Genomic DNA, 15,894 nt, shown 5'->3' on the forward strand with positions numbered 1-15,894 from the left:
TGTGTTATTATCGCGAGTAAGGCGACCAGAGATCTTTAGGAGATCGGGGCTAGAGTCGCAACGCGCTTGCGATGCTTCTGGTGTCGCAGTCGTCTATAGGCTATGGTAATCGCTTACTATCAGGTGTTCTGTACGCTTGTTTGCCGATCTAGTTGTATAGAAATATTTAAATGTAATAGATAAGAAGAAACCGTCTCCCTCTCGACGGGGATCGTCTACGGGTGAAGGTGGTACTGGTAGTAAGAACAGCACACCAGCGCCCTCTCCACAACACTCTACCGATTCCCAGACTCAAGCCCAAGCCCAAGCCCAGGGTCAGAGTAAAGGTGAGTGATTTTGATGTGGTCGTTTAATTATCGGCTAAATTAAATTGTCAATAAACTATTTCACAATAATGTTCTATTGAAACTATGACGCTATTTCACTTTTACTTTATGATGACAAGGCTCCGCTGGCTAGCTAATTAGTCTGTTGTCAAAAATGTCGATTTTGAATTCGTAGAACAAGTATTGTTGGAATATTTTTCACTCGTTCAAATTTGTTTCTAAATACGAAGTTTCGCGTTTTACAAAAGCCGATATTTCAATGTATATTTCTTGTAAAAAAAAATGTATTTATTGTTAACTAGCTGACTCGGCGAACTTCGTATCGCCTAACAGTGACTTTTAAGTATTATCACAAATCTTTTGTATAGAAAAGATATCTTTTTATAGAAAAGTGTTGTTTTTAGACTTTTTCAGGAAATTTAATTTTTTTTTTTTTTAGAATTTTTCTCTCCGTAAGAACCATCCTCGTACTTCAAGGAATATTAAAAAAAAAAGAATTAGCGGAATCGGTCCAACCGTTCTCGAGTTTTGCGCTTAGCAACACATTCAGCGACTCATTTTTATATTAAAGAAGATGATTATGTTACATTATACGGATTGTCTGGAACATATTATTTTTTCACCAATAAGACCTTGTTGTACAACAAATGTAATTTTAATTGCTTGTATCTTTAATTTTTTCTTTGTTTTGGTGTGCAATCAAGTATATTATTATTAACATTATTATTAATAGGGTCTGGTGGTTCCACACCTAACAACACAGCGAAGATTCCTCTCCCGACCGCGTCTCCAAACACTAACAAGCCGGAGTCGGGCGGCGTCATTAGTTCAGTGGCGTCGGTCAATGCATCTGTGGCTTCTATACCTATGCCACCGACGTAAGTATTTATTAAAAACTGGCTGAGATATAAAAAAATATCAACATATATAAAAAAAAAAAACAAATATTAAAGGTTAAATTGAGTTTTTCAATATTTTTTAAATGTAATAATTTATTTATTTAAAACAGCCCAGTAACATGCACAGTGGTCCAAGCGCCCACATCGAAGCCATCTGTATACCAGGAGTCCGTAATAACCAACACAGAAGCTATCGATACAAAACAGACCAAGAAACGCAAGGCGATCACGGCCACTAATATGTCTATGACCGCAGTGGACTATGCCTCGACTACTCCACCTACAGTGGTAAATATTATATAACTGATCTTAATACTATATATATATATATATATACTATATACTATATACTTATAAGAATTAATAATGTATGTACTTATCTAATACTTTATAGAGTTGTGTAAAATACATGGCAGAATAATTCGATTTTTTTATGTTATTCGATTGTATGTGTATTAATATATGAATATTTATAGCAATAAATATGTATCTATATGAGTCTCCGGCTAGTCGTAGGAACAGACGACCGTATGTATATGTTAAGCGTGAATAATTGTTATATATTATCAAGGATAACTCAAAAATTACCTGTAAGATATTGATAATTGGGGCCACATTACAAGTACCAGGTTTCGATAAAAAGAGAGTCATCAAAATCGGTACACTCTGTAAAATGTTGCAAGGTTAATCAATAGATTGTGTGCTGAAGACCGCACGACAGAAGTAAAAACTTCATTGGCAATCGAAATCAATTATTAGGTGTGTTAATTGAATATACTAAACACAGCGACAAAACAGTGGAGAGCAGCCGACTGTATCTTTCTCGCTCGGGTACAGTCGGCGGTCCCGAGTTCACCCGATCGAGTCTTTCACTTCAGAGCGTGACGGATCAGCCTAAATACCCACGAAAAAATTAGCGTGCGTTGCACCAATTTTTTACTTTAAAAAATAAAGTAACTTCGAGAACCTCCCCCCTTTTCTCGAAATCGGTTAATGACGGGAAATTTCTCTTGCTTTGAGTTATCCTATGTGTATGTTAAACATAAGAAACTTAACTCAAAGCCAGTTCCTAAGTATCTTATCTAGCTGGTAGTGCATTTTTAAATCGAAAATTAGACTCTAATAAACGACTATTATTATTATGTACGATTTTATTTTTGTGTTACCCACACATTAGGAATTCTAAACATTTTGAATATCATATCAAAAATTGACCGCTCCAGCGGGATTCGAACCCGCGTCTCCGACTGACCGTGTCGGCGCTCTAGCCAATTAAGCTATGGAACGATGTACCCGCTCGAGCGAAATTTTTGATATGATGATTTTTATTTTCGGTTTAAGCGAAACGTGGCGCCGTCTATAGTGAGTTCTTTACAGTTTTGACTATTATTATTTTATTTTATTTTTCTATTTTATTTATTTATTACGATTGATCTGTTTAGATGACCGACATCATAGCGCAAAACGCTAACAACCCTTGGGAAACTCCCAACCACGTGAACACCGAGGCTAGCACAGAGTCCGTGGAAAAGATCATCAAAAAGGTAGTTATTACTTTCATGCCAACATTGTACTGAAAATAACGAAAAAATGTATGATGCGACTGAATACGTTCAGTTCAGTGCAAAGAAGAAATTATTAGTTTGATGTGTTTTATTGAAAGCAGTGACTTTAAAGTTAGATGAAAGCTTTGAGGCCTTTTTTGCTTACTTCCTATTATATGGAAAAATATCTTTTTACAATGTAATATGAATGTACTAAATAAATGTGTTTCTGTATAGGCGAAGACAGATGTCGCTGAACCGTCGTCCACACCGGCTCACTTCTCGAGCCTGAGCCCCGCGCCACCCCCACCCCCACCCCCACCAGCTCATAGCCCCAGGTAATGTTATGTAATTAAATAGAGATAATTTTTAGGAATGTTAAATTTTCTTAAAGAAATTTTCTTCCATTAATTCCATTTACACTCTTTCTGAGTATTGGAACCTAAGTCTTATGTTATGTAAAATTGTTAAATAAAAAATAAATAAATAACCGCGTTTAATTTACATTGACGAGTAAGTAGATGAAAAAAAAAGAAAATTGTCAAGAAAATATGAATTATTTCAGATTGCTCGAGAAGTAGTCATTGATCTCGATCAAATTTAAATTAAATTTATCTTTTTTTAAAGTCAGTATAAAACAGTGGCTACCGCAGGCGAATTCTAACGCAAAAGCACACTAATATGATAAAGCTAATTAGTTGTTTTTTTTTTTTTTTTTTTTTTTTTTTTTGTTTGAACGCACTGACTTCTTGTATTGGATAGTCTATTTGCCGAGGAAGGCCTAGGGTATATGTTTTATTACATTGTTTCCTCAAACTAACGCGGGTTAAATCGCGGGGCCCAATTAGCTTAGTATAAAGCTATTTATTTTTTTACCTCAGGCATCTCCCAAGTCCTATGCCAGGACCTAGTGGACTAAACCAGATCTCAAACATACGGTCGCCTTCACATACACAGGTAATTTATGTTTCATTATAAGCACGCTAGAATGTTCGTATTGATATTATTTTAGTTTCCGATACATTATAGACAAGTTTTTTTTTTTTAAATATATACGTTTCAAGCCAAAAAAATCTTTAGTTCACATTAATATGACTAGGCTAACTTTGTGTAGTACATATAAAAATATTTTTTTTTTTTGAATGTGGCAACCACTTTCAAGGTTTTTTTTGTTTGGTTTGTTTTGTGTTGCCACTTTTATATTATTGTTGATATATTTATATTAATAGGCATTATTTTTATACATTTTGTTATATTTGTTTTTTTTTTGTATGCCTAAATGCTAATTCAAGAATCGTGCTTTTTACAGCGCTTACAGGGCGAAATGGCATGTTTATTTCGAAGCTTAGTGTTTGTGCTTTGGCGAGAGCTTTCATTAAAGTTATAAGTAACAAAATTTATTAGACATCATTTCATTCAATATTTTAATGTTTGAAGTGTTTCATGTTTTGTTACATATAATTGTTATTTTTTAGTTAATCTTTCTCTCTTTCTCTCGATAAGTTTTTTAATTTATTCGTTTTTTTTTGCATATAGCTTACATAATATAAGAAGTTTGTCTATCGTCGATTATAATTTTTAAATTATTAGTTTAATGAAAGCTTCATATGTACGAAAATGAAAAAGTACATTGTTTTTTTTTTTTTTTTTGTAAAGCATGAACATATCGTCTCATCTCAGTGTTGCCCGGTTGATAATTTTAATTCACGAAAAATTTTATCAATTTTTTTTTTAATAATTTGGAAACGTTTGTCAAATATTTTTCTTTAATCATTTCATTCGTATGGTGTTGTCCTGTTTTGTAAAAAAGCTTTTTTTGTTTATTTTAGAAAATTAAATGTTACTAAATCATTTTACTATTGCAGCGTTTTATGTGTGCGTTTTTCACAAAAACCGCGACAGTACAAATTGTAGTCGATAAAAGTAAGATTTTATATCTTTATGAAACTGTATTATAATATTTAAATTAGAAAACAATAATAAATCGATAAAATCTATAAACATTTTACATATGAAACGTGCATTTTACTGTATGTCTATACGCGCACATTGTGTATACATGCCTTATACATGTATAACGCACACAGCCGAAATTGCAACATTAATAGAATATTAGCGTTTTCACATTGAAATTCATTTAAAGTAAGACTTTTTTATTTCTTTCAACTTTCACCCATACAGACTAAATCGAAATAAAAAAAAAATACGTTATATAGTCTGTTTATACAAAAAGATTAATACAAATATTCATATTAACAATCAACACAACGGCGACAGTATCTATTAAATTTCGAATTTTCAAAAAAAAAAAAACATTAGTTAGGTTAGTCATAAAGCGTAGCTTACAAAATACGACAACAGAATGAGTGATCGGGTGTCCAGGTAAGCAAGGAGAGGGAGCCATCGCTGCTGGTCTCCGTGCCTCTCACCGGGCACGGGCTCAACCTCACCACGCATGCACAGGTTACATATGTCACTGTTATGTCATAATGATATGAGTTACTTACGTCACTAGTATATCATAAAGACTTAATTTAAATTAAGTATTACTAGTATGTCATAGTGACCTGAGTTTCATACCTCACTGTTATATTATAATGATATGAGTTACTTACGTCACTATTATGTCATAATGACCTGAGTTACATACGTTCGATTCGTCTATATTTTCAGTATAATTGATTTTTCAATACGATTCTGATAATTAGGTCGCCGAAGTTATTTATAATTTCGTTCGAACGCGACGCGAGGCGGAACGATGCGATGCGTTGCAAATGTTTCACGTGACAATATTATTCATATTTAAAAAAAAATTTATAACCGAAAACCATTAAAACAATGAATTAATTTGATAATTATTATTTTTGTGATGTGTTGTATCTCTTCGTGTTTCGTCGCATTTTGTCGCTCGCGTAGACGAAATGCGACGAACGTTTGGAATTAGTTTACAGGTACTTTTATCGCATAAAAATTCGTGATGTAAATAAATTCAAACCAGAATTTCATTTCGATTTATAGTTTTAGGTTTTAGATAAATGATAAGACGGACAAAAAATAAAAGGGGGACAGTCTTTGGTATGAATTCCATTAAGTGAGAGTTTTATTTCATTCATGTTCATACGCATAACGGAAAAATAATTTTAAATGTATAGAAATATGCGCTTTTACCCGTACATCCGAATATGCTTTCGTTACTAACAAATAACTAAATTTAAAATATAAATCGCTAAGCGTAGCTTCATTTTAATCCATTAAGCTTGAACTAACAATGGTTTATATTACAGAAATGCATGGTAAAAAGCAACATTAGCGTTCTTTAGGTCAACATTTCCTTGGGGTGCCCAAGTTTCTAAAACTTACTATTTCCGGTGCACCTTTCACCTATTTATAATATATTTTTGGTCTGTTTTGTCTTTCACCTATTTATATTTTTAGTCTGTTTGGTCATCTTGGTCTACTTGGTCTATTTGGTCTACTCTGTGTACCAACTTAATTTCCTTTAATAATAATAATTTTGTGACAGACTTTTTCTATAATCAAACTTCGTAAATCAAATTATTTAGAGATAAAGTTAACGAATTAAAGAAAAAAAAGGTCTTTAAAAAAAAAAAAAAAAAAAAAAAAAAAACCTTTACAGACCTAAAACTTGAACAGCTTAGTTTTATATTCAAAATATTTACATGGTTGAATGATGATTGCCATGTAATTAAATGTTATTATCTATATCCAAGGATATGGTAAGAGTTAAACTCTTAATAAAGTAACTTTTATCCTCGACTTGTATGTGTAATATAATTTATACTAATTATTATTTCAGTCTCGATCAAATTTAAACGGTACCACATGACAAGCATTCTCTTAGTAAATAATAACTATTATTCTAATTAAATCAAATTAATGTCAATTACAAGCGTATAGCGTTTGCTACGCTGTTTATTTAATACAGCCTATCGTCCGCAACGTCGTTCGCTTAGGAATGTATGTATGGGAATCGTTCATTTTATTTTCATCGCGTCTGTCGCGATTGATTAACAATTTGATTAATTGAAGAATTTTATTAGAATCTATTATGCAAAGAATATCGCTAAAAACTTTATAAAAAGGCCTTTGTAAACAATTCTCGTATTTAGGAACCACCACACATTGTATATATTAATAATAATAATCGTTACTAATTGTATATTGTAATTGAAAATAAAATTATACAAACGGATGTGGTTATGTTAACTGCATGTGTTTGTGGCTTCGGTCTCCTATCACGCGTATCGCTTTACTATATTACGTGATGTTTTTTACGTATGTTTATATTATTATTATTATTATTATTATTATTATTATTATATAACGGCGATTATTTAAATAAAAAAATAATAATTGTAATACGTTGAATATTGTGGTTTATAGATCCCGCAGCCTCAAGATATGGCGCTGTCATCGCCTCATATATTCCATCAGTTCCACAAGCAGGTATTTATGTTTTGTTCGATCTTATGTCATATATAAAATATCAATATATATATATATATTTATTTATTTATTTATTTATTTGGTTTCTGCCTTAGTTTCGGAGAAAAAAATCCTCGATATCGGTCCACCCAGTAAACTGTACTTCGTACTACATAAAAAAATACAGTCGAATTCCGAACCTCCTCCTTTTGTGGAGTCGGTTAACGTGTCGTGTCGGTTTTCGTGTATATTTGTTAGGTCTGAGCACAGCCGACCTGACTTTTAGACTATTTTTATACCCCTAGGTGATAATAGTTATAATGATTGGAATATATAATAATGGAGTATTTTATTTTTCTGTGCGACTATTTACTTGTTTGTTTCATTACAAAAAAAAAAATATTTCGTACTGTCAGTAACTAAAGAATTGTTCTCGGGTTTAAAATAAAAAAATTTCATACATAAATGTGTAGGTTAATTTTTGAAAATTTGTAACATGTATTGTTGAAGTAAAAAAATCGCGTATCGCGCGCATAGTGAACGCGTTACGAGAGCGTTACGAAAAGTGTGATATGGCGAGGCGAACGGAAGTTGAGAGGGAGATATAAGTTAGATGGAGCTGAAGAAGTTTCACTTAATGTGGTCAAAAGCACACTCATTTTTAAATACGTTTATGTTTGACTATAGTATTCCTTCCGACTGTGTGGCTACGGTACTAAAGAATATAGCCACCCTCTCTCTTCCCGTAGATGTCGTAAGAGGCGACTAAGGGATAACACAGTTCCACTACCATCTTGGAACTTATAAAGTCGACCGAAGGCGGGATGGCCATCCAACTGCTGGCTTTTAAACACACAGGCCGAAGACGGGCAGCAGCGTCTTCGGTGCGACAAAGGGCTGCTGTCACCAACCCGCCTGCCCAGCGTGGTGACTATGGGCAAAACACATGAGTTCACGTTATTTTTGGCGTAAACTTGTGGAGGCCTATGTCCAGCAGTGGACTGTATAGGCTGTAATGATGATTCCTTCCGACAGAAGCTAGGTTTACAAACCTCACAATGTCTGCTATTTCAAGCAACTTCCTTTTGTATTAGACCCTTGATTTAACAGTGAAGCGAGACTTAACAGTTTCTTTGTTGTTATCTATACATACATATAAAGGCGGATGAGGTTGTTTGTTTCAAATCGCTTATCTCGGGCGATAAAAAAAGTTCTGTTTGGATTTTTTTTTGGTAAATTTAGATACAGGCGGTAAAAGATCACGTAACATTAAGCGTGGGTAAAGTAGTGCGGTTTGTATAGTTTATGGAAATATAAGCTCGTTTAAGAGTAATAAATAGGCCAAATAAGGTAATGTACCCATACCTAAGTTTGTTATGTGAAACATTTTTATATAGACTCTTTTTGCTAGGCTGGGTACCTTGACTTTTTGTTTTTGTCATTTTTTTTAATTTGTTTATATTTTTTTGACGTTCGTTAACTATGTACAATCTATGGCGAATATGGCGAAATGATTTCTTTCATTTGACTATATTTTAGTCGAAATAATTACTTTGATTTATTTTTATTATTATTAATTTATTTGCATTGTGATTGTTAAAATTTAATGTTATTTTATATGCAAAAATAGTGTGGGATTATTATAATAATATTTTAGTAATCAACTTAACTAACACCAATGCGTTCCCTGTAATGTTATATATATATATATGCATCAAATAAATAAGTTATGGGCGAAGCCAAGCACGTTCTCTAGTCTATAAAATTGTGCTATTATTACAAGTACTTGTTGCTAACTATGATGTATGATGTCTTAAATTGCGTTACACGAGTATTAATTAAATTATCTCAATTACATCGTCTGAAACGTTAAAAACGAAATTATTAACATGTGCTAGTCCACAAATGTTTCTAAAAATAACGCTAAGTAATTATATGACTTACAATTGGCTTTAAGACATGACATTAAGGCACGCTGTGACGCACCGAGAAAGATATTCTTTTGAAAAAAACAAAAATGTCACAAAGAATTATCATTCATGTGTTTTCTGTTAAAACGAAACACTAATTAACCCATATAATGTGTTCTATTACGTACAAAAGTAAGGTGTGCTATGATCAACTTGTACAAAAATTCTTTAAAAAAAAAAAAATCATCTAAATAAAGCTTAAGTGTAACCGTTCGCAGTACGTTATCACCCTTGCGAACGTAGTTATACCTGCCATCCCCTCGCTACCTGAGAATCCCGTAGGCATTCAAATCGACTCAACTAAGTAGTCAGTCATCATCCGACACTCAATTCAGTAACATCTGCCACGAAATTTAAACTATGAAATATTCGCGATGCAAAATTAAATCGCTATTTGAACAATCGTGTGTTTTATAATGGATTTGTGTGTTAGTTTATTGGATACGGTGAAATGGTGAGTAAATAATAAATAATTATATACATTGGTATTTATAATTTTAGATCATAAATTCGCACGTGTTATCTTTAATATAAACAAGCTTTTTTTTTTAATTTACAATCTTATAAATTATTCCTTAGTCTACCCGTGTCCAGATAACACTTTAAATAATTCCTGTTTATTCGTATTTCGAGCGCTATGTCTCGTTTTGTCGCGTTTGCTTTCTGCGGTTTATACTTCACACGTGTCCCCATATCTACTATAATAATGTACAACTTGGTCTGAATGTCGAAAACAGGCGCACTTACTACATTACACAATAATAATAATTGTTAACTCTTCATACCATGACATAATGGTCGAATAAATATATATTTAAAGTTATTAACAGGAAAATTATTTACATTATAACGATAATGCGCGTTTCCATACGCGTTTAATTGCACATAAAAATGATAATTAATTTTAACGATAAAAATAGTTTATATACATATAATATATAATACCTATATAATTTTCAAAATAAAATTTAAAAATGCTTCACAGACGACGGCAAAAACAAACAAAGATACAACAATATCGTCACGAACACGTGAAGCTACGGTTAAGTTGCTATTTTACGAATCGCAGCAAAAACTTCGAGATAAAAATCCTTACCATTTGTCTCGAAACACGAAAAGATCCCAAACACATGTCCATAACATTTGTATTGTTATAATTATTATTAAAACGATTCCAGATTGCGTTTGTGTATTGTTTGCGTATATAAGTTGTTGAAAAGCGTTATGTTGTCAGTTTAATAAAACGAATTGACATCAATTGAGGGTATTTTATAACTTGTAGGGATCCCTTAATTTATCATTAACGCCAATTTGTCATTAAACGTCTGCGGGACCGTGTGATTTGTGACGAAAGTAGTCTAAGATAAATCTGAGAAAATTATATCGAGGTAACGTTGTAACATTTACATATTTTATGTGTATAATTAAAAATTTAACCGTTTATTTACTGTGGAATATAACAAAATTATAATCAGCTTTCTATATACGAAGTAATTTTGTTTAGGAAAAACGAAATTTGCCTTTATGGAAGCAAAATAAATCAATTTAATTTTTTTTTATTTTTGACAAATGTTGGTTCCGTGTCGCGCGAAATCGTCTGCAAAAATATTTTCGATTGTGTTACGTCTTATGAACTGTGAAGGTTTCAATTAAAACATGATTTGTGATACGCCATGGAAGTGGAATTAAAACACTACATATGTAGGTACTTGTACTGAAATTGTAATAAATTGGACGAGTACGATGTTGCGGGTAAAAAGAATACGTTGTACATCTTTAGAGTTAAACAATATATATTATTCTAAGATACAGTATCTTTGCGATTGTGAGACGACTCATTGTGATTTTATTATTATATTTAAATAATAATTATCATCGTTAATCGCTATACAGTGTGGGTAATTTTGTTGTACGTCAAATAATTTTGTGTGTAGGTTATTACGACGACCGCTCTGGTGTAGTGGTGCGTGTGCCGTGCCGACGGCGCCTTAACATCAACGGTCGCGAATTCGATTCCCGCTCGAAGTGAATAATTGTGTTTATACAAAAATTTATATCCGGTCTGGTTGTTAGTCCTTGTGGGTCTCCCCACCGTGCCTAGGAGAGCACGTTAAGCCGTCGGTCCCGGTTGTTTTCATGTACATCTTATAGCGATCGTTACTCATAATAGAGAACATATCCGTCACACCCGCATTGAGCAGCGTGGTGGATTAGGCTCTGATCATTGTCTCTTACACGGGGATGCCCAGCAGTGGATTATTAAAGGCTGAAGCGTAGGTAATTAATTTTATTTATTGATCAGAGAATACGGTGAAATTTATATTTTTTTTAATTAAGTATTTTTATTCAGGTAATACTTGCTCAAAAAATATTTAAACTTCTAAAATGATGTCAATTCTGTTATTATTAAATTTTCTTCCACGTACCGAGTATTTAACAATTGTTAAAAAAAATTAAATCAATTTATCATCAATATCAATGTTATGTTTAATCCACTGATCTGGCGTTATATGGTAAGTAATAAAGCAAAATTGTTGTCAGGCTGCTATGGAACCCGTTCATTCACCTCATGGTATTTCGGGCAGAGGTGCCTGGGGCGGTCTGAACGTGGCCTACGAGATGCAGGACCCGAACAAACCCGGGTGAGTACACTTGTAGTCATTACGAGGGTAGTTTATTTATTTAATTATCAAATAAGTACAAAATATATTTTTTATACCACTGGGATTAGGGGTAGGTGCGTTGACGAGCCTACCCTCTGTTCCCTAGGAGCTTTGGTCACCTTAATCACCGACAGGAAAATAACACTGTTTAAAAGCAGTATTATTTAGCTGTGATCTTCGGTAACGTCAAGGTACTACCCCAGTCGGACTGCTCCCTCTATATACAAATTCACAATCACAAGCAGCAAAAAAAGTCATTAAGGTTTGCACTACAGGACACTCGAGCAGTTTATCTAATATATAAAATTCTCGTGTCGCGGTGTTTGTAGTTAAACTCCTCCGAAACGGTTTGACCGATTCTCGTGAAATTTTGTGTGCATATCGGGTAGGTCTGATAATCGGCCAACATCTATTTTTCATACCCCTTATTTGCAGGGCGGCTGATTAAGGGGGTTAATAATATATATGGCAAAGCAACGTTTGCTGGGTCAGCTATTATTTTATAATTGTTTGCTCACTAATAAAATGCTGACTTCAATTAAACCACAAGTAATTCAGCAGACATAGAAAGCTTTAGATTTAAACAAGAATCATCAAAATCAGTAAACCCAGAGAAAAGGTTTGCGGTAAAATACAATTTTGGTCGACGATTATTTATAACTCGAAAAGTAGGTACCGGTTGATCGCAATTTAATGAAAATGGGACCACATGACACGCGCCACCATTCGATTCAATGATATAATCATCAAAATCGGTCCACCCAGTCAAAAGTTCTGAGTTAACATACACAAAAAATGCAATTGAATTGAGTACTTCTTCTTATTATGGAAGTCGGTTAATAAAGGTAAAAACAATCTCAATAACAGCTTCAATAAGTAATTAATTTTCGGTTTTCTCGATAGGCCTCATTTCGAACACTAAAAATTCTTAAGTTTTCGTTTAAAATTATTATTTTCGATACATTCAACCAAATTTACGGTAGGTGATTAATTAATCGAAGTACTGTGGAAGCGATCGTTCAGTTTGATACCGGATGTCTAAGTTAGAGGTGATTTTGTGAACCTTAATGTTTCAAAGTGAAGTAGGGTATTATAGTGAGTTTTTTTATTTTTTATTTTTTTTTTTACAGTTTTGGATGGTTTCACGCGGTTAGTGTATCAATATGAATATTTAATATTTAAGAAATGTATTGATGGTTTTTAAAAGAGATAGGAGGACTGTTGCGTTCTTTGTCGATTTATCTCAGAAGAATCAACTTTCTGGATTTATGGATATAATTAACTTTATATCCCTACTAATATTATAAATGTGAATGTAAGTTTATTTGTTACGCTTTCACTCGAAAACTACGTAACCGATTATCATGTTTTTCGAGGTATTAGAAGTAACATAATAAATCATATCACCATTCTGTGAATTTAATGACGCAGTCGCGAAGTCGATGAAAAATATCAAAAAGTCAATATCTCACTCTTTCCCATTCTTATCCTCTTCTTTCTCTTCTCGATTTAAACATCATAATTTATCCCCAAAACACGATCGGTGATAGTCTTGTCGAGTTGACCTGTTAATTAAGAAAACATAAAGTATTCGAAGAAATTCTGTAATCCACGTTAGGAGCTCGTGTTCCTCGGTATTTTTAATATCAACTTTATTGCGCACATTCTGGTGTATCATTATCATCATTCCAGCCTATCACAGTCCACTGCTGGACATAGGCCTCCACAAGTTCGCGCCAAAAATGGCGTGAACTCATGTGTGTTACCCATAGTCACCACGCTGGGCCGGCGGGTTGGTGACCGTGATGTGATTCTGGTGTATATTAAATTTTTTTTTTAATTTTATAAAGTAAAAAATGTGTTTATTTTGGTTTTTATAATTTGCTTGGCGAATTCTGTGCAATGCTGCGAATTTTTAACGTTTGTTTCGGAATGTTTATTATGCGAATTACTATGCGCTGTAGAACAGAAGTGAAAACATTCGTAACAGGCAGAAGTTTGACGAGCATCACTAAGTTTTACAGCGTTCAATTGTCTTACTCTGCAATATACATCTTAACTGAGTATTCATATTTTGCTAGGCGTTGAAATGGTTCTAATTTTTCCAACCAATTAAGCAGCGTGGTGTATTAGGTTTCAGCCCTACTTAATGATTTCCTTGCCCATCAGTGGGATGTGAATAATTAATATGTTACAGTACATTCACAAAATGTTTTCGACGTGTTAAAAATTGCAAATATATTTTATTTCTATTGTTGTATATAGTTTTTTATTAGTAAATTTGTGAACAATTTTGCTGTGCGAGACGAAATTCAATTTGTACATGTACATGTGGTGGTAGTGCTAGTTTGTTTAGCCTTAGCTATGTTTTACTGATTCTCTTAATTTAATTTAATTTAATTTACTCTTTATTGTACACATAAAAAAGGTTACAATTTACAAAACGATTCACAAAAAGAAATGTACAACAGGCGGTCTTATCGCTAAACAGCGATCTCTTCCAGACAACCAGCTTGGAGGAGATAATGTGAAAAAAAGCGGAAAGGGTGTACAGAATTAAAATTAATAGAACAGGAAGAAAACCAAATATACACACATACATGCATACATATACATACATACACATATTAAAAATATATTAATAAAAAATATATTAATTCTTCACTAACGAAACCTGAATAGGTGAATAATAATTAAAAAAAAAATAACAATTTGTTCGTTATGATAACGGATTGGTGCAGCGGACACGGTGGCTAGCTATTGTAACAGCCGTTTGCGGGTTCGATCCCCGCTTACGACAAGTGCGGTGTAGGTGGTTTAGATATTTTTCGTATTCTGGGCGTTTGTATTTGTGTTCTATATATTTTCTCGACACAAAATTCTCTTGCAGAAGTATCATGGACATTGAAAAAAAATATTGACGCAAAATAAACACGTACGTTTTAATTTAACTAAAAGTATCATATATCATTTTTATTTAAGTCTCCTAATGAGGTTATTATTTACTCGGTCTACAGTAATTGATGGCATGACAATGTGCTATTGCAGTTCTAGGACTATTAGTGATAAAACCGTCATTAATACTATATACGTTGCCTAGCCTTGTAAATAAATAAGTCCCCTGTCGCCGTAATGCATTGTTTGCTGGTAATTATATCGCTTTAGCGTTCATAGCGTCCGCTAATTTATTGGACTGTATATCGTTTGTTTATTGTTTTATGTTGTTCTATTTTACCTGTTTTTCTGTGTTACCTGTTGTCTTATTTTACCTGTTGATGCGCGTTAGCTCTTAACGCTAAAGCAATGCGAAAAATATCAAGCGTTTACAAGGCTTAGAACAAAGTTTTGCAGCGAAAAAGTAACAACAAGAACGTAGGCGAAATGGTGGTCGTAAAAAAATGTTTATTAATAATATGTTTATATCAACAGCATATATCTTAATATATATAAAACTCGTGTCACAATGTTTGTCCTCAATGGACTCCTAAACCACTTAACCGATTATAATAAAATTCGCACACCATGTGCAGTTTGATCCAACTTGAAAGATAGGCTATATTTTATTTTGATATATTATTATATTTAAGAAAAAAATAAAGAAGGCGGTACAAAGTTCGCCAGGTCAGCTAGTAATAATAAACATTATAACTTATGATACATTTACTATTCTAATCCCTATCCATATATGTATACATTTATATTATAAATGTGAATGTAAGTTTGTTTGTTACGCTTTCACGTGAAACCTACTGAACCGATCATCACAAAACTACACATATTCTTCGAGATATTAGAAGTAACATAGGATACTTTTTACTTAAAAAAAGAAAATCAATGCCAGTGATAAATGCGAAAGTTCACAACGATGAATCGTATGTATGGATGTATGTGTTACACTTTCACGCAAAAAGTACTGTACCGATTTTGATGGAACTTGACACGTAGATAGCTGGAAATCTAGAATGACACATAGGCTACTTTTTCTCCTTACATTCACTGGATTGAAAATTATGCGGGTGATACTGCGCGGTGTAGTTAGTATGTAT

General features: G+C 33.0%; 1 protein-coding gene across 1 annotated transcript in view; it reads left to right on the forward strand.

Moving 5' to 3' along the window:
* LOC123668471 (protein AF-10) overlaps positions 1-15,894 on the forward strand; it is a 49,886-nt gene that overhangs the window by 14,436 nt on the left and 19,556 nt on the right. The window contains 9 exon segments of the mRNA XM_045602201.1: positions 180-320; positions 1,060-1,204; positions 1,336-1,513; positions 2,668-2,769; positions 3,007-3,107; positions 3,618-3,726; positions 5,152-5,232; positions 7,174-7,236; positions 11,727-11,827. Coding sequence (XP_045458157.1) covers positions 180-320; positions 1,060-1,204; positions 1,336-1,513; positions 2,668-2,769; positions 3,007-3,107; positions 3,618-3,726; positions 5,152-5,232; positions 7,174-7,236; positions 11,727-11,827 — 1,021 coding nt within the window.

The sequence above is a fragment of the Melitaea cinxia genome, chromosome Z, assembly GCF_905220565.1.
Source record: "Melitaea cinxia chromosome Z, ilMelCinx1.1, whole genome shotgun sequence".
NCBI lineage: Eukaryota > Metazoa > Arthropoda > Insecta > Lepidoptera > Nymphalidae > Melitaea > Melitaea cinxia.